General features: G+C 47.8%; 1 protein-coding gene across 4 annotated transcripts in view; it reads right to left on the bottom strand.

Annotated features, from left to right (window-relative positions):
- Positions 1-19,684, bottom strand: part of RCSD1 (RCSD domain containing 1) — a 36,388-nt gene extending 16,704 nt beyond the window's left edge. For all 4 annotated transcript variants that reach the window (XM_071564012.1, XM_071564020.1, XM_071564032.1 and 1 more), the window contains exon 1: positions 19,506-19,684. In XM_071564012.1, the coding sequence (XP_071420113.1) occupies positions 19,506-19,511 (6 nt within the window). In that variant the 5' untranslated portion in view covers positions 19,512-19,684. The remainder of the gene's footprint in view (positions 1-19,505) is intronic.
- Positions 19,685-21,753: the final 2,069 nt, after the last annotated feature.

The following is a 21,753-nucleotide window of genomic DNA, read 5'->3' as shown; positions in this document are numbered from 1 at the left end:
CCGGTTCTCTTTGCTGCAAGGCACAGGAAAAGCTCTACACCTCTACAGCTAAGGAAGGGATGGGGATGCATCTGTGGGGAGGAAACTGCTGACATCAAATTAAACCATCATCACACCCTGTCTGGAGGGCAGCAAGAAGCACTGGGAAATAGTGCAGTGGGTTCCTTTGATATTAAAGCATCCCCCCTGATCAAGGCACTGGATTTCAGGAGGGAAAGGAGCCTCTTGCAGATCTCTCCCCTGCCTGGCTCAGCTCTCTGAAGGAGGAGGGCATTTCTGCACAAAGCCTGCCCAGGCAGGATACCAGCCCTTCTCGTTTTTCAGTAAGGTAGCTGCAGGATTTGAGGAGCCAAACAGCCACAGACCTTGTGAAAAGCTTGGGAAAGCTTACACCAAATGCACTGGGGGGACTCTCTCAGCTTTCAGGGAGCAACACAGCCCCAAGCAGATAGAGGTGCCTGCTGTTCTGCCTCCCTGAACTCATTTGCAATCAGCTTGGCTGAAAAGAGCCATTTTCAAAAGCTCAAGCACCTGTTTCTGAGGCAGAAAGCAGTATTTTGGGAATGGTGTATTAAGCTGGAGTTACTCCCTGGGAATAAATGCCTCCTATTCCTGTGCTGAGGTGCTGCCTCTCTGCAGAAAAGACTCCCCTGCAGAGATGGGGTTTGATGAACTGCGGGTGTCCTGCACACAGAGGAGGGATGACAGTACCAGCTTCTCCCATGGGATGACTATTTCCATGGGCAAGAGCTAATCCCTCCTCCCAGACCCATCTTTAACTCAACTGCAGAGGCAAAAGGCCACAGGATATTCCCATGGGGCATGATCTAAGGTATGCTTCCTGTCTATCTGCAGAGGACATGAACTTCTGCTCTGCAGAATGCACCACAAATGCCTCCCAGTTATTTTGGCTCTCATATGTTTTTAAGTGCAGATAAGATTAGATGGGCAGCTTATAAGGAACTCCTCTTTATATGAACTAAAAAAGCTCAAGAATAGTTTTTAATTAGCACTGGACCTAAGTTACCAGTGGAAAAAATCTCTCTAATATATAGTTTGTAGTTTCATTCAAAGCCATCTCTCTGTATCTGACATTTAGATGAATCCTGGTTTGCACCCTCCTGCCAACAGACCCTGAGCTAATTTGTTTATCTGTATCCATGTGAGTACATCAGTGGCATCAGGATCAAAATGAAAGGGGAACATTGTTTGGACTTAGAAGGGAGAGGCAAATTAGCAGGGTAGGTTTAAAACACAGACTCCCCCAAAAGAGCAAACTGAAAGGAAGGAGGGTGGAAAAATACCTGAATCACAGCGTGAGGAACTGGGCAGCAAAAATCAGGAGACGCTGCTCAACCCACAGCCTGAACCTTCTCCTTGTGACCCCCAAAAGCATCAGTGCAGGCTGAGCACAGATTGCCCAGGAAGTGGGTGGGCTCACACTGGCCTTGGCCCACTTTTTACATCCCTAGAAGGAAATCTCAAGATGCTTGTTCCAACTGGAGCTCAGCACCACGCTGGGCCTCTGGCTCAAGAAACAACACATCCCAAGATGTAAGCCCTGAATAAACAAAACTCTTCTTGCTACACTGACCCCTCTTCATCCCAGGGAAGCATCCTTCTTCCCATCTCTCCCTTTGCTCTTCTTCACAAATCATTCTTGCTGGAGACCTTCCAGCTCTCTGTTTCAGGAGGGATTTATGTGATTTATTTATTCACTTGGCATCTTATCCAGCAAGGAAGCCGCTCCTTGTCTCATTGTAGTAAATTTTCATTATTGGCAGGAGCCCCAGCTGGAAGTGGCTGCAGCTGTGATACCTCAGAGCCATCCTGTCCATCACTGAGCCAGCACAGCCTGTGGCACCCTGGGAAGCACAGCCAAGGCTCCCACCTGCATTTCCTACCTTTGCTGTGGGACAGGAGGGACAATCACTGTGCTGTGCTCCACCAGAGCAAAAGCTACCACGTGAGCCACCTCTGCACCTTCCTCTGGTGGGGCTGGGTTAGCACCGAGCACTCTGTTTATCACAGCTCTTACCACAGTTACTTTCCAGCAGAGGACAAGACCAGAACACCTGGCAGATCTTTCAAGTGTATCCCAAATGTTAGAAAAGAAATAACATTTTTCTACCTGTCTCTGTTGTGTTTTCTTTGACCAACCTTTACCAGAAGCTAAACACCTCAATTTCACATGCCAGGTGAGAATTTTGTTAGCTTTACAGAGTCCTCATCCTCATCCTTTTCCTCCAAGCTGCTCTCCAATGGCTGGGCAGAGAGGAATAACTGGCCTCAAACTGCAATGGGGCCCTCACCACCAGGATGCAGGAGTGAAACAGAATAGAAAGCTGAGCAAAGAAAGATTTCCGCTTGAAAGGGGATTTTGGGGCTGATATCAGGACATACAATCTGGTTATGGAGGAGTGTAAGGGTTTGTGGAGGTGTATAAGGATGATTCCAGCATGCTCTGCAAAATCCTTGGCTGTTGTTTGCCAACACTGGCATTTTAAAGGTGGTGCAAACAGGTTTCTAGTTTGATTTCCAACAAAAGGAGCTGATGTCTCACATGAGAGCGTGCAAACTGTGCAGAACAGTTGCACTTCCAAGATAAAGCTTTCCCTATGTTGTCAAGCCTCTGCCAGAGCAGAGAAGAGCTCCACATCTGGTTGATGTCACATGCAACAGATTTAATCCTCAAACTTGCAGCTTCAGGGAAAGCAGCTCATGGGAACATATTGGGAATGCTGGAGTTGGGGCTCTGGGAAGACAACAGGACCTCAGATTAGCCCCAAAACAGCCTCAAGACTCCTCTGACTCCATCCCTTCTGTACCTGTCTCTGCATAGTTGTAGATTCTGGTTTCCTTCAGACAAGAGAGTGCTCAGTAATTGAGGAATGTCAAAAATGTCAAAAAATACTGGACATGGAAGTTTTGGAGGCAGGCAGGAGGAGGTTAGGACTGGTTACACCTGCTACCTTCAAGCAGTGTTGTTAGAGCCCAGTGATTTCTGGCAGCTTCCTGCAGTTCTAGTCTTAGTGAAAAGCACAGCAGCCCTTACAAAGATTTGAGTAGAACTCCTGAAATGCAAATTAGAGCAATACAAATGTCAGCTCTCCTTTAAAACTCTTTGTTTTTGAGGCATTTCCAGTGAAGACCAAACTTCTTGCCCAACTGTAAATCACTGTCTTTTGGAGTCTGCAAATAACTTTGCTACAAGAACAACTCTGAGAAGTACAACATCCCTCCCCAAAGTGGCACCCAGGCCAAGACATCCCTCCACAGATGAATGAACATGGGATGAGTGTGGCTGACCTCAAGTGCAAGGCTGTTGTACTGCCTTAACAAGGGTGATAAAGAGGAAGGAGCTCTGACTAGAACACAAGTCAGAATAGCATGAGGAATGCAGACTACAAAGGAGGGTTGTATGTTTATCCGTTTTCAGAAAAAAGGTCAGAAAAATCCCACTTTACATAAAATATTTAAAAATATGTAACATTTCCCTGTGTTTGGAAAGAGTTGGCTTTAGGGCAACATTTTTCCTCAAGACTTGCAGTGGTCTGGTCTTGATTTGCTCATTCTGAGAGTTCCCTTGTGAACTGGTGCCGTCTTGGCACTCAGGGTCAAGCACTGCCCAAAGGGTAAATGCCCAAAGGATGTTCCAGCTCAGCAGCTTTGCCCCAGAAGGCTGCAAGCCGCTCCCAAAGATAGTGCAGTAATTTCAAAACTACAGAGACTCAGAGCTGCCAAATTCAAAGGCTCTCCAAAGCAGGATTTGGGAATTGGGTGGGGATGGGAGATAAGTAGCCACAAACTAGTGAAGGGACAAATGTTTTTCAAAGGAAGGAACACTGTGTTGAACTTGTCCAGTACACTGGAAATAACTGGTTCATGTACTCCCCACCTTGACTACTAAAAGTAGACAGGACACTCCTGATGGATTTCAATTTTTCAGTGGTTTGAGGCACCCATGCCTATGTGGAAAAGAGGCTGGATAATTAATTGGCTCAGCCCCTTGCTCAGAGTCCTTCCCTCCAGGGACCTTGGGACTTCCCACAGCACCTGAACATTGAGGTTATTGTGAGTGAGAAAACACCCTAATTGAGTGGGGCCATGGTGTGGTGCTCTGTCAGCAGAGCCAGGCCCTGGGCAGAGAAGAGTAGCCAGTGCCAGACAAGCAGGAGAGAAACTGTGTCTTTCACAACAGAATTATAGGAAACATCTGTAGACATCAGGAATTCAGCAGTGGTGAATAGACTATCTACCTTCTGCTTCAGAGAGTGACTACAGTGAAAATAAAATTAGATAATAATTATTTTAAGCTTCCCTCTGAAAAGTCCCTCCCTTTGCTGCTGATGCTTTCCCGCTTGTAAAGTGGGTGCGATGCTGATGTGACATAACATTGTTTTCCATGAGGGATGGTCAGTACCAATTCCAGCTTTCCCCCTGTCTCCCAAAAGGCATCTCTTCTCAGCAGAGTAACCACATGCTGTCTCAGTCTGACCTGATGAAGTGGGACTCTTGCTGCTGCCCTCTCAGCCTCCTGGGCCCAAAGTGGAGAAGCCAGCCTCCTGCTTGTCTCTGAGGGGTTTGTTAGGAACATGTCCTAACACCAACAGTCTGGGAGAGAAAGACCCTGATATTGCAGGGGTATGCCAGCCACCTCGTGCTGGTCTTTGGCTGGTGCTGAACATTTTGAGGCTGGATTTATGGCAAGCTGTGCCGTGGTATGTCTCTCAGGAGTGCCTGGTGTGTGCTTGCTCAGCTCTGCCTGGTGAGATTAGCAAAAAGCAGCAAACATCACTGTAAAAGGTACAGGTGAGATCTTGAGTCACCCTTCTAGTAAAGACAATATTTGGCAATTACTCTGTGCCTCCATGTTCCCAAGACTGCATGGGCTGATGGATTTCAGCAGCATTACCCCAGCCCTTCACTGTTAGGAGCGTCTGCTGAGAGGGCAATGTGTGGGCTTGTGCTTTTTAATGCATCCCAGCCACTGCTGCAAGCCCCACATGGCCTGAGGGAAGCCCAGGGTTTGTTTATCTGTCAGGAGAGCACTCACATCACCAGGCAGGTGTGTGAGGTCCCCTCTGCCCCAGGAAGCCTTGAATTCTTTGCTGTGTGTTGGCATAGCCCTAACAGGCAGGCTGGCAAGTGCTTGCCCAAGCCTTGCCCTGAGCCCTGGATTAAAAACCATCTCTTGCTGGCAGACCAAAGTGTTTGGAGCACACACCCTCTGAGAACACAACAGAACAGAGCCCAGGCCATCCACTTCCTGAGCAAGTGTCTTATTGCACCTGGCAAGGGCTGCCAAGAGTGGTTTGATCAAGTAGCACGATTACCAAAAGAGGCAGTGAAGCGCAGCACCTGGTCCCTGCTGGGCACCGTGCCTGTGCAGGGGCAGCTGTGTGACCTCAGCCTGGGCCCTGCAGAGACATGGGCAGCTCCTGGCTCTGCTGTGCCCTGCACAGGAAAAGGCTTCTGGCTGTCCAGCCACAATTTACTGCTCAGGGAAGGAGGTGGCAGGTCGTTTAAAATGTAAACCCATCAGTTTGTGTGTGTGCATAGTGGCTTGGGAATCCATGGCTGAGGGGGTTGTAGAAGCCTCCAGCAAGACATGGCTGGCACCGTTTCCTTTCCTGCAAGAAGTGCTTTTTGTGAGATGCCCAATTCTGTTTGCTTGTGTTCACTGTGCTCAGAGTGTGGGGAGACATGAGGATGTGAGATGGGGAATGTAACAGGGACCCACAGACAGGCCAGGCAGGGCAAATCCAGGATGTGCAGAAGCAGCAGCCCAGGCACTGTTTAAACTCTAAGGTGGAACAGGCGGGTGCCTTGTGAAGTGGAGGGACCTACAGAGTCAGGTAACAGCTGCAAGGTTATTTTCTAGGCTGAAGATGTTGATTGCAGTCTTTCCAATCTGTATTAATTTTGTGGTTGATATAGGGTGGGATATTGACCTCAGCTACTCAAAATCCAACAGAAAATTTTAGTCCAGGCCTTCAAAAGCTCCACCTTGACACTTGGACCTTCATGCAGACTCTGAACAGCACATGTTCCTGGCAACAGCTACACTGGGAAGCAGAGCAGCCCAAGGAAACCTGCAGTGAGGGGTCTGAGCCCCACAGCCACAGTGTCACACCACTGCCCATGGTGGCACCACACTGGGTACACATGGTGGGGGCTGTGCTCACACCAAAGGGATCACTGGCCCCATCAGAGCTCTGCAGGAGCAGCACCCAGAGCAGGGATCTGCATACCTGAAAGGATGTTGTAGCCAGGAGGGGATTGGTCTCTTCTCTCAGGCAACCAACAGTAGGACAAGAGGGCAGAGGCTTAAGCTCTGCCAGGGGAGGTTTAGGTTGGATATCAGGAAAAAGTTCTTTACAGAGAGAGTAGTCAGGCATTGGAATGGCCTGCCCAGAGAGGGGGTGGATTCTCTGACCCTGGAGGTTTTTAAGATGAGACTGGACGTGGCACTGAGTGCCATGATCTGGTAATCAGAGTGGGGTTGGATTAAGGGATTAAGGGTTGGACCTGATGATCTTGAAGGTCTCTTCCAACCCAACTGATTCTATGATTTCACCTCTGTACCCCTGAGGAGTGGCCACCCAGAGCTGGTGTGTGCAGAGTATTTTGGGCACAACAACTGAGCTGACCTGTTGTCACAAAACTTCCAAGCAAGTCCTAACAAAGTCCAGCACCCACAAAGGACTGACTCCTTCCTAGGGAACTACCCTTTTAATGGCACTTCAGTCTGATTTCGAAAGATTCTTAAGAATTTGATAATATCCAGCATGATTATAAGGGTGTCTCAGAGAAGCTCTGGGAGTGAGACAGCAGACTTCCCACCTCAGCCACGTGTGTCCCCTCTTTGTCCAGCTCCCCCCTCCTGCCTGACCAGCACAGACTCAGCAAGAGGAGTCACACTGGGGCTTCCCATGACCACTAAGTCAACAACAAAAGAGGAAGGAGAAGCTCAAAGGTTTTGAAAGCAGTCACAACAACAGAACAGCTGAAGTGAGATTTAGTGCCAGAATATCCAAGAGGAAAGACTCCAAAGTAGCCAAGGAAGGAGAAGGTGAATCCTGTGCAGTGAGAAGATTGGAGGCTGGGATGAATGGTAGGAGGGTGAAATGATACAATGAGGACAAGCTGTGTGACATATCACAGATCATGGTCACCAGGATTACCAGGCTTTTAGATACATGACAACATTTGCTTGCAGAGAGGGAAGAGAAAAAAACAGGAGGGCTAAGTGGGGAGGCAAAAATCTGCACTACCAGCCTGTCCAGTTTCCTAAAGACAAGGTGGTCAGGGTGTCCAAAAGAGCAGGGAAAACATGTGAGCCTCATCCAGGAGTCCAATCAGTTCCAGGGAGAAACGGCCTCCGCCTTTCCTGTAGAAGGGCCCTGCGTCTGTAATTGCCTCATTACCAGCCCAGCACAGCTGTTTGCACACAGGCCAAGCAGCCAGCAGGGAAATCATTTCAGGCAGCAGGAAAAGCACTGTGGATAAAGCTGATATCTGGCTGGATGTGGTCATAGCCAGCCACACAAGTGGGAAAGCAGGGGAGGGCAGAGAGGCTGTGCCACACAAGCAACAAGTTGTCCCTCCTCAGTCTTTGGGGTGCACTTGGGTCTCCATTCAGGACTTTGCTGCAATGCACTTTTTTAGGGGAGGATGAGGTATTTAAGATGATACAGCCTCGAGGGATAAAAAAGAAATACAGAAAGATTCAAAAGCTGAGAGTTTACTGTGTGGCTACTGGAGGTGGAAATGTATTTCAAACCATCCAACTCATACTCAGCATTACCTGTCACTGAAAACTGGAACTCAGCCACCAGTAACCTTAGCACTGAGACACAAAAGTCTAATTAACAAAGATCTCTGCAATTACTGAGTTGGAGTACACTAAAAGACTAGACTAATATGCCTCCTCCCTTAATGAAGTCCTGGAAATTCAGTGTCCTGCTATTTCCTTTAAGATAATATGTCTGTTTTAAACTATGGACTGTATTTATCTGCAACAAAGTTTAAAAAAAAACCTTTTTTTTTTAATGAGCATTTGGCCTTACAAGAACAATGTTGCAGTTGCAGAGCTGTTCCCTTGCTCCAGTGACACATCTGAAGTATTTTTCCATCAAGTTTACAATAAGTGTTTTCAAGGAAATAGTTTGTGCCTCTTTAACGAGAGTGCTGCCAGAATCCTGGAGCAGATACACCAAGCATTCCTGTTATCTGAGGTTATAAAAATTTGGATTGGGATGCTGAAAACAAGGCCCCTTACTCTGAAATGTACTGTCAAATACAGCCCTCAGACCATCTCTCAAAGAAGAGAAGGCCACAATGAAGGAGGCCAGTGGGCATGTAAAAACCAACAGAACAACAGGAAAAGGCCTCAAGTCTTCCCAGGAGAGGTTTAGGTTGGTTATTAGGAAACATTTCTTCACTAAAAGGGTTGTCATTCTCTGAAATGGGTTCCCAGAGAAGGGGAGGAGGCACCACCCCTGGAAGTGTTCAAAAGACACGTAGATGTGGCACTTAGGGACATGGTTTAGTGGTGAGCTTGGCAGTGCTGGGTTAGCAGCTGGACCCGATCTCAGAGATGTTTTCCAACCTAAACGATTCTGTGATTAACTTGGCAGCAGGACCTCAGTGTTGTCTGAGAGCTAATGCACCACTTTCCTAAATAACTGAAGATCCCCACTCTCCTTCAAGCAGCACTACTTCTCATTTCTCCAAAATTAAGTTAGATGAACACCTACACAGCTTTCAGCTTAGTTCAGCAAGACATCTGGCTCTTCTGGAGTGTCAGGCAGGATATACAGTCCTGTCATTAACTCCTCTCCACGTGATGGGAGCCCTCTGGCAATTAATGCTGTCTGAAGTCTTGGTTGACACAACCAGACATGAGGTATCTAAACTGCAGATAATACACCTGAAAGGCATGTGGAGGGAAAAGGGGTTATTTCTCAGCAATTATTCACTGAGAAAGTGAGTTGATGAGGTTGTGTTGGTTTAGGAATCCACAGACACTCCCAGTGTGGAATGATCCATACTCTGGTGGAGTGATGCTGATGTCCTGACCTACAGCTGCAAGCAGCTGTTCAGAAGGTCAGTCTGGCTGGCCTGGAGTGTTCTGCTTTCCACGTGTCCTTAGCAGCTTGTACAACCAGTGTCTGGGTCTGCCCCCGACATACTCACTCACTGCTGCCAAATTCCTCCATGGGTGGCTGGCAGAGGTGGTAACTCTCCTGTGGGGAGAGGCTGAGGGAGCTGGGGGTGTTTAGCCTGGAGAAGAGGAGGCTCAGAGGTGACCTCAGCACTGTCTAGAACTGCCTGAAGGGAAATTCTGGCCAGGTGGGGGTTGGTCTCTTCTCCCAGGCACTCAGCAATAGGACAAGGGGGCACGATGGGCTCAAGCTCTGCCAGGGGAAATTGCACCTTTCCATTGATATCCAGCTTAGCTTCTTCCTTGCTTGCCTCACATGGGGTCAGGAAACAAGCCCTGCTTTTAGCAGAGGTCTGAAATGAGATCAGCTCAGGTGGTTAAAACTTGGCTGTAATAATGCCAGGGTCATGGGTTCAATCCCCTGTGTGGGCCATTGACTTAAGGGTTGGACTTGATGATCCTTGTGGGTCCCTTCCAGCTCAGAATAGTCTGTGAGTCTGTGAAAAAAGTGAATTTCCACAGGAGGAAACTCAGACTCAAGATGCTTCAGGTGGGATGAGGAAGACGCTGCTCTTGGCCTAATGGGGTAGTTGATGAGGATGAACTTTAAGCAGGTGTACAAACAATATGCATAAATTACCTAATCTGAAACTATTCAGAAGGCTAAATTAGAAACTGAAGTCACTGGACTGTCAAAGAAGGGACACAGAGAATGTGAGAAGCAGGGACAGTTCAAAATACTTCTGATAAATGCTGTAAGTAGACTGTGGTACCTTCCCATTTAAACTCTGCACTAGAGACAGTTGTAACAGCACAGAGGTTCAAATCCTCTTAATTTATCGTGCTGGGAACAGAAAATCGGGAGGGTAAACGAGCCTACACAGAGCTCCCAACTGCTGCAGCTTCCAGGACTCATCAGTTAGGACTGTGCTATCTTTGCAACACATTGCTATTAAATTAGGTCTACGCTGGATACGGGCAGGTCAGAGAAGGAGGTTCACATTTATCTGAGCCAGGAATTCGGTCTCAGAAGGTATGCAGATATGGAGGGGAGGAAAGTGATACTGAGCACTCCTCTGGCAGCCAGCTGGAGGTGTGAATGTTGAGCTGTACCCACGGAGGCATCTTGGGAGTCAGACCCTGGAGAGCCCCAGCAGGACTGGGATCGGGATCTGCAAAGATGGGCTTCACCTGGGGTCTCCAGCTTGGGAGACCCCTAAAAAGCAGGTTCTACACGAGGCAAATACAACCAGGCAGCTTTGATTTGCTGTTATATTGAAAAATGCCTGACTGAATTTTCAGAGCCCACTCTGGACCAGCCCTAATGATGCATTAGAGATTTAATACTTTCCATATTTAAATCACTCTGTATACCTTGAGGAAAATGCACACAAGCAACTCCTGAGCTGCTGCAGCTTGGCCTTTGACACAGATTTTTTTGGGGGTCATCTGAAAAAGACCATGATCTCTGTTTCTGAGTAAACCTGCTCATAAAAATCTCCCAAAGTGCTGTAGCAGAAAACCCCAATGTTTGGAAGACCTTCAAGACACTCTGCCTACCTCAGGGCTCTGTTTCTTTTACCTGCTGGCTGGTTGAATCATAGACTTATAGAATGAATTGGGTTGGAAAAGACCTCCGAGATCATCAAGTCCAACCCTTGGTCCAACTCCAGTCCCTTTACCAGATCATGGCACTCAGTGCCATGGCCAAGCTCAGTTGAAAAACCTCCAGGGATGGGGAATCCACCCCCTCTCTGGGCAGCCCATTCCAATGCCTCAGCACTCTCTCGGAAAAGAATTTTTTTCTGATCTCCAACTTCAATTTCCTCTGGTAGAGCTTGAGCCCATCGTGCCCCCTTGTCCTATTGCTGAGTGCCTGGGAGAAGAGACCAACCCCCACCTGGCCAGAACTTCCCTTCAGGTAGTTCCAGACAGTGCTGAGGTCACCCCTGAGCCTCCTCTTCTCCAGGCTAAACACCCCCAGCTCCCTCAGCCTCTCCCCACAGCACTTGTGCTCCACTCCCTTCTCCAGCCTCGTTGCTCTTCTCTGGCCCCGCTCCAGCCCCTCAAAGCTCTTTCCTGAACTGAGGGGCCCAGAACTGAACACAGTAACTCATTTACACGTTCTTCTCGTGGTCAGAAGAGGGACCAAGTTCCTTCAACCTCAGGCCCAGTTTTTCCAGATAAAATTGGGCCACCAGAACCAGGTGTCTGGGAAGTGTGTGCTCGGTGCCTGCACACCCCTTGCTCAGTGAGCAAATCAGCACCAGGGAGCTCTGGCCAGCACGGCCCTGAATTCACAGTCCTCCAAATGAAAGGTGTTGAAAAGAAAAATTATATTCAGCTTATGGTGCTGGAATGAGCTGATGATTTTTCTGCTGCAGAGTCAGAAGGAATAAAGTGTGGCAGTTTCATCATGTGTTGGCTTTTCTTTCCCATGGGCTACAAGGAAAGGCTTCCACCTTCCTCCTGGAGGACCATGTGCAGGCCCGTGTTTGTTTGCTTGGAGAGCCCCTCTGCCTCTAACTGGGAATGAACACCTCCAAACTGGGAATGAGCACCTCCAAACTGGGAATGAACACCTCCAAACTGGGAATGAACACTTCCAAACTGGGAAGGAACATTCCAAACTGGGAATGAACACCTCCAAACTGGGAATGAGCACCTCCAAACTGGGAATGAGCACCTCCAAACTGGGAATGAACACCTCCAAACTGGGAATGAGCACCACCAAACTGGGAATGAACACCTCCAAACTGGGAGTGAACACCTCCAAACTGGGAATGAGCACCTCCAAACTGGAAATGAACACTTCCAAACTGGGAAGGAACATTCCAAACTGGGAATGAACACCTCCAAACTGGGAATGAGCACCTCCAAACTGGGAATGAGCACCTCCACACTGGGAATGAACATTCCAAACTGGGAATGAACACCTTCAAACTGGGAAGGAACACCTCCAAACTGGGAATGAACATTCCAAACTGGGAATAACACCTGCAAACTGGGAATGAACACCTCCAAACTGGGAATGAACACTTCCAAACTGGGAAGGAACACCTCCAAACTGGGAAGGAACACCTCCAAACTGGAAATGAACATTCCAAACTGGGAATGAACACCTGCAAACTGGGAAGGAACACCTCCAAACTGGGAAGGAACACCTCCAAACTGGGAACAAAAACACTGGGGTTTTGTGGGGGGCCAGTGTTGACAACTCTGTGCACTTTGTAAAGACTAAATGGGAAATCAAATTAAACTGTGCACATTCCACAAGTCAAACATGCACTTGCTGTAGGAAGCAAGGGGTGAAATTCCTGGGAAGTCTGGCACCCCAGCTCAAGTGTGTGTGTATGAAAACAGGACATGTTTCATCTGAACTTACACCAGGGGAACATGGCACTCAGCAGAAAGGTATTTCAAGATGATTGACTCGAATAAGCCATGATAGCAGTTTTAAAGGATAGAGAAACCCATTCCAAAAACAGGAAGAAAAAATAAAACTAGAATTGGTTTTGTGTTTTACACGGGCAATAAAATAACCATTCCCAGACTCCTGCAGATGTGATGCCAATTTATTTTGACCTAAGCTTCCCACAGGCAGAAGTTTGCTGGGTTTGAAGAGTAGACTGCAGCAAGGAGGAGTCATAAACACTTCTGGGGCCTGATGCTAAGTAGCCACCAGCTCCTGCCAGCAGCCCCACATGTGGAAAAACTGCAGGAACCGTGTGGGACTGGTCCCTCTGGTGGCCCTATCAAAACTACTGCTTGAATACAGAAGATCACTCCTGCCATTATCTTTCTTATGCTTAGCCCAGTCTATTTTTGAATCATTCATGGGAAAGAGATTTCCACCACATTTGGTTTCCACTACACTATTCCAAACCCTGCCGGTCCTCACTGTTAGAAATCTTTCCTGCTATTTGGTGAGAGATAAATGTTCCCTTGAATTGGATCCCATTATTCCAGGCATGCTGCTTTTCCAATGCACTAAAAGCTTTAGACTCCTGTCCTCTGCCTCACTGCAAAGCCACAGTGACTTGTTTAACTCCATTATTTTGAGCCAGATTTCCCTCTTCTTTGCATTTTTATACCTTTCTATGCACAACAAGTCCCTGGCCTGCACCTTTTTTATACCTAGGCTTTCCAAACCACACACCTTAATTCTCTGTGCATTGGAGAAGCCTGAGATGAACAGTGGCTTTGTGGATATTGGTAACTCAACACCCTTTGCAGACTGGCCACTAGTCATCCACACTGACCAAAACACTCTGTGCATCTCCTTACAAAGGGTAAACAGATTTATTAGCCTAAGGACACCTGTATGCAACAAAAACCAGCTTACAACTTTCCCATCTGTTGTAGGGGCTTTGAGCTCTTTTAAAATTTGATGGTGAAGAACAAAAGAAAAAGCCATGCATCTACCAGGGGAAATTTAAGGTGGAGATCAGAAAAAAATTCTTTGCAGAGAGAGTGCTCAGGCATTGGAATGGGCTGCCCAGAGAGGGGGTGGATTCCCCATCCCTGGAGGTTTTGAAACTGAGATTGGCCGTGGCACTGAGTGCCATGATCTGGTAAAGGGCCTGGAGTTGGACCAAGGGTTGGACTTGATGATCTCGGAGGTCTTTTCCAACCCAATCCATTCTGTGATTTTATGATTCTATACCAGCTACCAGTCTGGCAAGTGAGGTCTGGGTCTTTGCCTGGAGAACAGTTTAGCAAGTGAGGTCTTGCTCTTTGCTTGGGGAACACTTTAGCAAGAGATGTGCTTGTATCTGAAAGAATTTTGTCTGGTGTCTTTTCTCCTTTCTAGAAAGTGAAAACTTCATTTAGCACTAACAGAGCAGATAAGCCTCATCCTCGTCAGTGCATTACCAGGTCTCCAATGCTGCTGATAAAATATAAAGATAAGCCCCAGATTTGATGTAAAAGTATTTCTGGCAGTCAGACTGCATAGCTGGAGACATTGTGACCTGGATGAAGTGTGACCTAAACTCGTGCCTGTGTGAGATGCTGTAAGAACCAAGTGCCTCTGACAACAACTGGGAGTGAAGCAGCTCTGCAGTGAGTGTGTAATAATGATTCCTCTTTACCCACACCAAATTCATCTTAATGCACTGTCTTACACACTACTGAAGGCATTCCAGCAAGTCACCAAGGATCTCTGTGCTGTTCTAGCACCTACAGGGAGCAATAAGGCCACACCAGTAAAACAGACAGTCCTCCAAACAGGTTCTCTCGCCCCTGGGCTCAGCTGCCATCTCAGATCCCAAATTCAGGCTGTACAGTTGGTGCTGCAGGAAAAGGAGCATCCACCTCTCTACTGCTGGTAACCAACCAGGGGAAAACGAGTGGCAAATCAACCCATGGACTTGGCTACTTCCATGACAAGAAGGTTTTCTAGCAGCACACATTGAAAAAGCAATGCTGATGTTTTTCCCTGCTCCTCAGATAAGCAGATCCTGGGAATCTGTGGGAAGGTTTGCATAACGTGCTGCTCAGCTGTGATGCCTCTTGCCAATTAACACTGCAGATTACAGGGTGGAAGGTGTTCCCAAAGTGCTGTCCCATGACTTGGGATACTCAGACAACCAAAGGTTAAACTGGGGAGTGCCGAGGGGTTCAGAAAAATAATCCCTCTCTGGTGGCAGAGGAAAAATCTGAATTCTGTTTACTCTTGGGTCTCTGTTAGGTACAAGAAAGGGTCACAGCACAGCCCATGAGGTTTGGGTTTGCTGCTTTCTGTCCTTCAAGTGGGAGGCCCCAGGTTGCTGTGACATGGAAGTCTGGCAGCCCTGATCCTTTCCAGCACCCTCTGCTGCAGAAATGCTATTTACTGTCAAGCAGGTCCTAAATCTGCCCAGACCTGAGGAGTAAAATGGGGTCATATGGTGCCTCTCCTGGTGTATTTAAATACTCTTCCCTTTATCTCTGCATGAATGTGTCATTTTGATGAGTTTGGGAGGAAACACTGAAAAGTGTATTTCAGATTAGACTGTTAAGCAGAACCAAAAAGTAAAAAATTACTGTTTTAACTTTCAGAATGAAAGTCAAGCATCAGAGCTTCCTGAGAAAGGGGAATTGTTTCCTGATGGACCCAACCATGGTGTAATCTCTGCTCCACAGCTGCAAGGTGGGCAGAGACCTCTCTCAGCCCAGCCCACCTACTGTCCTGCTGCTTCTGAGGACCATGATGGTCACAGATTTCAGTCCCATCACCTGCACAGCCCCATTGTCTGCACATCTTCAGTCCTCCTGGGCAACAGGTCACATATCCTTAAAGCAGTTTTCCCAAGGACAGGGTAAAAGTGCCTGTTGGAAAGCAAGTTGTGCTGTTGTCTGGGGGAGGGTGTCATTCCCTGTCTTTGGGAATGGTGCATCAGCCTGGATACTGGACCTGGAAATGTGCTTGTCAGGGTGACAGTGTGTGTGTGGATCTCTTAAGGTCTGAGGTGATTGATGAATCCATCCTTAAGGATCCTTAAGAGATTCACACACACACTCTGTCACCCCGACGTGTGCTCAGCTGGGATGCCTGGGGGGCCACAGCACAAAGGAAAATATGGCTCCTGACCTTGCCTGTTGAGGGAGGGGATGTATTTGAACCCCAGGAGGTTTCTGCAGTCTCTCACTGGGATGGGGAAGAGCAGACTCAGGAATTTTCCCCACACTGTTTTGCTGCTCACCAGAAGAGTGGGGCAGGACCCCTTTGTGGTACCCCCGAAAGAAGCAGTGACTCCATCACTCCCCATCACTCCCCAGAGGTCCAAGATGGTGCAGGGAGAGCACAGGGCTCAGGGCAGGTTGCCCAAAAGGGAACCAGTGAAGTGAGCACAGAACTGCCCTGAGCCCTGGCAAAGCTTTCCCTCTCCTGAGTCTGAACCAACAGGGAAAATGAAGATCTAGCAGGGATAGGTGCAGAAAGGAGACATGGGAATGGAGATGTCACAGAGTTAAATTCCATCTGTTGGGAGGCACAAAGAAGAGGGGAGCCCTCCCAAAATAAACCTGGTTGCTGCACCTTTGTGGCTTGGGAGCCCATCGCACCACAGGGAGCCACTAAAATGAAACTTCCCTTTGCTGGGCCAGTGAAGTTCAAGTGTCTCCAGGCTCCCAGGCTCCTACAGACAGGCTGGGAAGAGGAATGCCATGACTGCTGTTGAATTTGGGCTGCAGAAAGCCACGAGCACTTCAAGCAGATGCCTTAACTCACAACATCTGCAGCAAGGTTTGGTGCAGCCATGGGAATTATCCTGGGCCAAATCTGAAGATGCAAACTAACAAACCAACACAAAAATTTCTGATCCTTTTTGCACCATTTTGTGTTTGCACCATGGTTAGTGTTTCACAAGTGGCTTAGATTCCATCAGTGCAGCTTTACACAGTTTTTAAATTAACTCCTCTTATTAAGAGTTTGTAGTATAAGTATCATGATTTCAAGTTCCTTTCATCACTGGAAAGAAAAACTCTTAAATATATCTTGCATCAAAAAGCTGCACCTTCACAACAAAAGAAAACCAAACTGAAGATCAGCAGACTCACAAAACTACATGAACTGCAAGAACAGGGGTTTGTTGCACTTTTTTTCCCTCTTCAGAGTCTTAAATGGTTTCAGTTGCTGCTTTCAATGTGGCACATTCCTGACAGCAGGATGGCCAAGACCACAGGTACTAGTCCCTAAGTAGAGAGCAGCAAACCCACACTAACAAAGCAATCCCAACTATCTCACTTCTGTGGGTTTTTCAGAACTAGGGTCTTCCTGCCAGAGACCTGATGGAAATCAGCTGTCTAGGTCAGCCCTCTGCCCTTTCCCCCCTAATGCTGGTAATCCTCTTGTGTCCCATTAGAGCAAGGAGCTTGCCAGTTATGCCAGCAGGAAAGCACAGAGCGGCCCTGCCTGCCAAGGATGAAGCACGTGGGGAAATGACGGGACTTCTCGTCCCTGTTGCACAGGATCATTGAATCTGGTTTCAAAGCAAAGACTGCAGTGAACCTCTGGGTCCTGCTTGGGCTGCCTGTGAAAAGCCCTCAGGAAGAAACAGAGCACAGAGAACTGGCTGGTGGGAACTCAAGTTCTTGCTCTTGTCTCTGTTTTGGTCTAATGTCTTAGAATCATAGAATGGATTGGGTTGGAAAAGACCTCCAAGATCATCAAGTCCAACCCTTGGTCCAACTCCAGTCCCTTTACCAGATCATGGCACTCAGTGCCACGGCCAAGCTCAGTTGAAAAACCTCCAGGGATGGGGAATCCACCCCCTCTCTGGGCAGCCCATTCCAATGCCTCAGCACTCTCTCTGCAAAGAAGTTTTTTCTGCCCTCCAACTTCAATTTCCCCTGGCAGAGCTTGAGCCCATCGTGCCCCCTTGTCCTATTGCTGAGTGCCTGGGAGAAGAGACCAAACCCCACCTGGCCAGAACTTCCCTTCAGGGAGTTCTAGACAGTGCTGAGGTCACCTCTGAGCCTCCTCTTCTTACCTTTGGGGCATTAACCACCTTTTTGGAGGATTGGGGCAGGGCCAAGTGCACAGCTTATAAAATAGCTTGGGAATTGAGATGCTTTAAAAATAAGAATGGGTACAGCAATCTACAAATGATCAAAAAACAAGATAACACATGGGAAAAATGGGAAATAGAGGTAAAGGGACAAAATCAAAAGCAGGGAACTCTTGGGTTAGATACTTCCTGACCATCACACCTTCCATGTGTCACACGTCTCCCAAAAAATGGCAGGTCTGTCCCTTTCTGCTCCAAAACACCCCTGTGGCAGACAACAGAAAATACCTGAGGGGTGCAGTGCTCTGGCTGTGGAGAGGACAGGGAGTGGGGGAGAGTGTCCTCAATGTGACAAAATATCTGCTCCAGCTCTAAGTCACTTTGCTCCATATGTGGCTTACTGTGCACAGAGGATATAAAAATTAAGAGCTCAACTACCCATCCCCTCCGAGACATCACAGCACACCATGTAGTGAAAAATAATAAAACAAGTATTAACAGTTAGTGAACCAGGCTCTGTCAAATCTGAAAACCCTTACAAAGCTGTGTATCTGTCATGCCACATGCAGTGTGAGCTGAGTTTGTTTGATCACTGCTTGGTCTTTCTCCACCCCAAAATATATTTAAATAGATTGATGAGGACATTTTTTGTAATGAACGTGCCTGGACACACCAGATCTTTAACCCTTGTCCATGGGGAAGGTCAGCCCAGATAACAAGGATGGCAATGTGAGCACCTGGGTGTTATCAGAGCTGCCCAGCTGAGCTATGGACTGGGAATCTTCAAAGGAAAATTGCAGTGGTGCTTCAAGCACACTGTTCCCTGGCTCTGCTGCGTGTCCCCTGCTGTTGGGGCTGCGTTCACCCAGAAAAAATGCTTATCTGGGTAGATAACATAAAGTGTTTAGTAAGATCTCTCTTTAGTGGAGAGAAATACCAAATGTCCTCCTCTCTTTCGTCATTTGAGGTTCTGCCAATGTTGTAATCACCTTTCTATTTCCTGCGCCCCTCCTAAAAATAAATATTTTTTCTCCTTTCCCACTTAAAAAGAACTGTTTGAAAAGCTTGCAAATCCAGCCTGACATGAGCAAAACAAGCACCACCATTCCCATTTTGAATGAATGGGAAAAGAAGGCAGGGGAGGCGACTTGCCTTGCCCAACAGGGTGTTAGAGAGGAGAAGGCTTGGACACAAACACCAGGGAAGCCACTCTCCTGTCCACCAGCTCTGTGCCACCCCTGGCACACGAGATCCAAGTCTCCTGAAGCACAGGACATGCAGCATGGAGGAAAAAGGGACAGGAAACCCTCTGGGGGTGTTCTACTCATCCACCTTGCCAAAGCAACAGTTCTGGGTCCTCCTGCATGAACCAAAATGCTTCATTGGCAAGGAAAGCGACACCTCCCAACGCACGTGGAACGAGGGGCACTCACAGCGTGGGGTCTGATCACCGCTCTGGCTGCAGGGTTGGGTGGGAACCCACCCCAGGGAGCCTGCCAGCCCTGTAGGGTTGGCTCCTTCTCCTCATGCCCCCATTTTTAACAACTCCTTAAAACCTCCTTTTAAAATCTAACTCTCTTTCCCCACCTCAGAGACTAAAAAAGTAAACGGCACTTTCCTCGTTCCCCTTTCTGTCATTTCTCCCCGTAACATCCAAATCTGGACTAAACCCCACAAAACAGTCTGAGGTGCATGGCAGGGAGAGGGAAGAGACCTTTATCTGAACTCCAGCAAAGAGAGATTTTTAAGCCAAATTTAATTTAGTGAGAAATTGCTTTGCAAGGTGGAGCTAAAGCAGATCGAGGAGCGAGCCACACGCTAATGGAAAGAAAAGTTTTCTTTACCTCCATGTCCTGCAAGCAAGAGGTGTCCTCGGGGCAATCTTTCTTCCCCACCCCTTTCCCTCTTATCTGTGGGAAAACTTCAGCCGAGCCAGAGCCAAATTGTGCCGCCGTGGAGGGAGGGTGAGATCCAAACCCTGCTCAGCTTGAGCTCTGCCAGAGCCCAGCGAGTGGCCCTGCACTGCGAACAAGGAAGAAGGGCGGGTGGGTGAGAGGAAGGGAGGGAGGGGAGAGGAGGGGGAGGCAAAGCAATCAGGGTTTAAATTTAGACACAAATCTAAACAGATACTGTCCTCCCCGGAGTGCTGGGCTCGTGAGACAACAAGCAACAACCCCAAACTTGGGGACACCACATGTGCATTCCCTTCCTTCCTTTCTCTCTCCCCTTTGTATTTTCTATCACCTTATCTCTATTCCCTCCCACTCACCCCCGTTTTTTCTCTGTTTCTCTGGTTGCTGCCCCAGTGTCTCTCCCCTTTCCAGGTCTGCAGGGTCTCTTGCTCGTTGTTTATTTGTGAGGACGATCTCTTTCCCTCTATCTGCAGCTTCCCTTCACAATTTACAGTAATTTCAGGCAGCAGTCAAGTGTCTTTAGAGTGGTTAGAGACATGGAATAGGAGGACAGTGAGGTTGAATAGAATTTAAGTCTCTGATGTCCTGGTGTGTGGCTGGGACTCCCAGGAGGGGCAATATCTGCTGGGTGATTCCCCAGACAGAGAACAGGGTTCCACTGCAAAGGGTGTTGCTCAAATTGTGGGCACAGACAGAGGGCCCCCATGCAAGGCTGTCACTGTCCAGCTGCAGCCCTTTCCACCCTGGATTTATGTCTCACACCACCAGATCAGAAGGTGCAGGTTGTTCTTCTCTCCCTTCACAGGGATGGACATTCCTGCGCACCTGGAAATGAGAACCTTCCACGGTGACAGAAAAATTCAGATGGCGATAAACGAAGCCTCTGGAATGTTTTGCTACAGTTTCCCTTTCCATTCTGCTCACAGTGTTGTAAACCGGACATCTCTTTTAGCAACTGTTTGCAAATGCTTCCTTCGCAAGAATTTCAGTCCCCACCTCTCGGAGCAGGGCGGCGCAGAGGAATTTGGAAACACTCCCTTTGTCTTCTGCTGCCTTCCTCGCCCTGTGTGCAGCTGCAGAGTGACACAATGTCATACCGTCATTTTGGCAGGAGACCTCGGGGGCAGAAGAGGGTTAAAGCATATTCTCTGGAAGGGATGAATACTTTTCCTTTGCAGTGTTTCACAAGTGCCTGCTGGCTACGGCTGAAAACGCTCCAGAATGGATTTAAATGTGAGCATCGTGATATCCCAGTTTACTGTTACCAATCCTTGCTCCTACAGTGGAGTTAACTATTGCTGTGCTGCAGGCTGGAGGACTCCTGTGGACTGAGCAGACTTAAATACTGACCTCATTATCTCCCAAATTCAATATACAATAGTTACTCTGTCCCTGGCCAAAAGAACGATAGGCTGAGTTGCTGCAATCTGAAGATTGGGCAAGAGGACTAATTAATCTTCAGTTGTTGAAACACTAGATTAGCTGAAACCCCTCTGCTGTAAGCAACCAGAAGATGCTGTAACTGTAGATATAAGGAGATAGATTAAAGATCTGAAAGAAATATAAAAATGAAACTACTTGATTGGAAATCCTGTTCATTTCTTAAGTCTTGAGAATGGTATGCTGGGAGAGGGAATAGGAACAGAACTGAAGCAGGGTGAGGCAGGGAGGGCAGGATCCTTCTGCTGCCTGTGCCTTTCCTGCTGCCAGGACAGAAGGAGGATTTCAAGCTCAGGGTTTTCACCGGACATGGGTCACAAGTGGTGTTCCCAGGATTTCTGCCATGTAACAGACTGTCAAAACACACCTCCAATGGCTGCTTCTTGCTGCCTACAGCTTGTTTCAGTATTTTCTCTCTGCTTTCAGGGGTTGTTCTCGACAGAGAAAACTCTTAGCTTAGTTTTACAGAAACGGAAACTGCAATGCAGAAAGAGTATCACTTTACCCCTACTAAAGCAAAGGTAGTGGCAGCTGCCCCACCACAATTCTTCACTCTATTTCTGCTCCCTGGGATCTCGCCACAACACAAATCTTTTCTGCCAGCAGGATTCCCAAATGCCATTGCTCTGAGCATGGTACACAGTACTTGGGTTTTTAATGCTAAATCCTTCTGCATTAAGGAGCAAGGAGAGAATGCACAGAACTAAGGTGGATGTTTCCCTCCAGACAGGGAGAAACA

This window comes from Pithys albifrons, chromosome 1 (assembly GCF_047495875.1).
Source record: "Pithys albifrons albifrons isolate INPA30051 chromosome 1, PitAlb_v1, whole genome shotgun sequence".
Classification (NCBI taxonomy): domain Eukaryota; kingdom Metazoa; phylum Chordata; class Aves; order Passeriformes; family Thamnophilidae; genus Pithys; species Pithys albifrons.
Note: the sequence above shows the minus strand (reverse complement) of the source record. Positions and strands in the feature narration are given on the sequence as shown.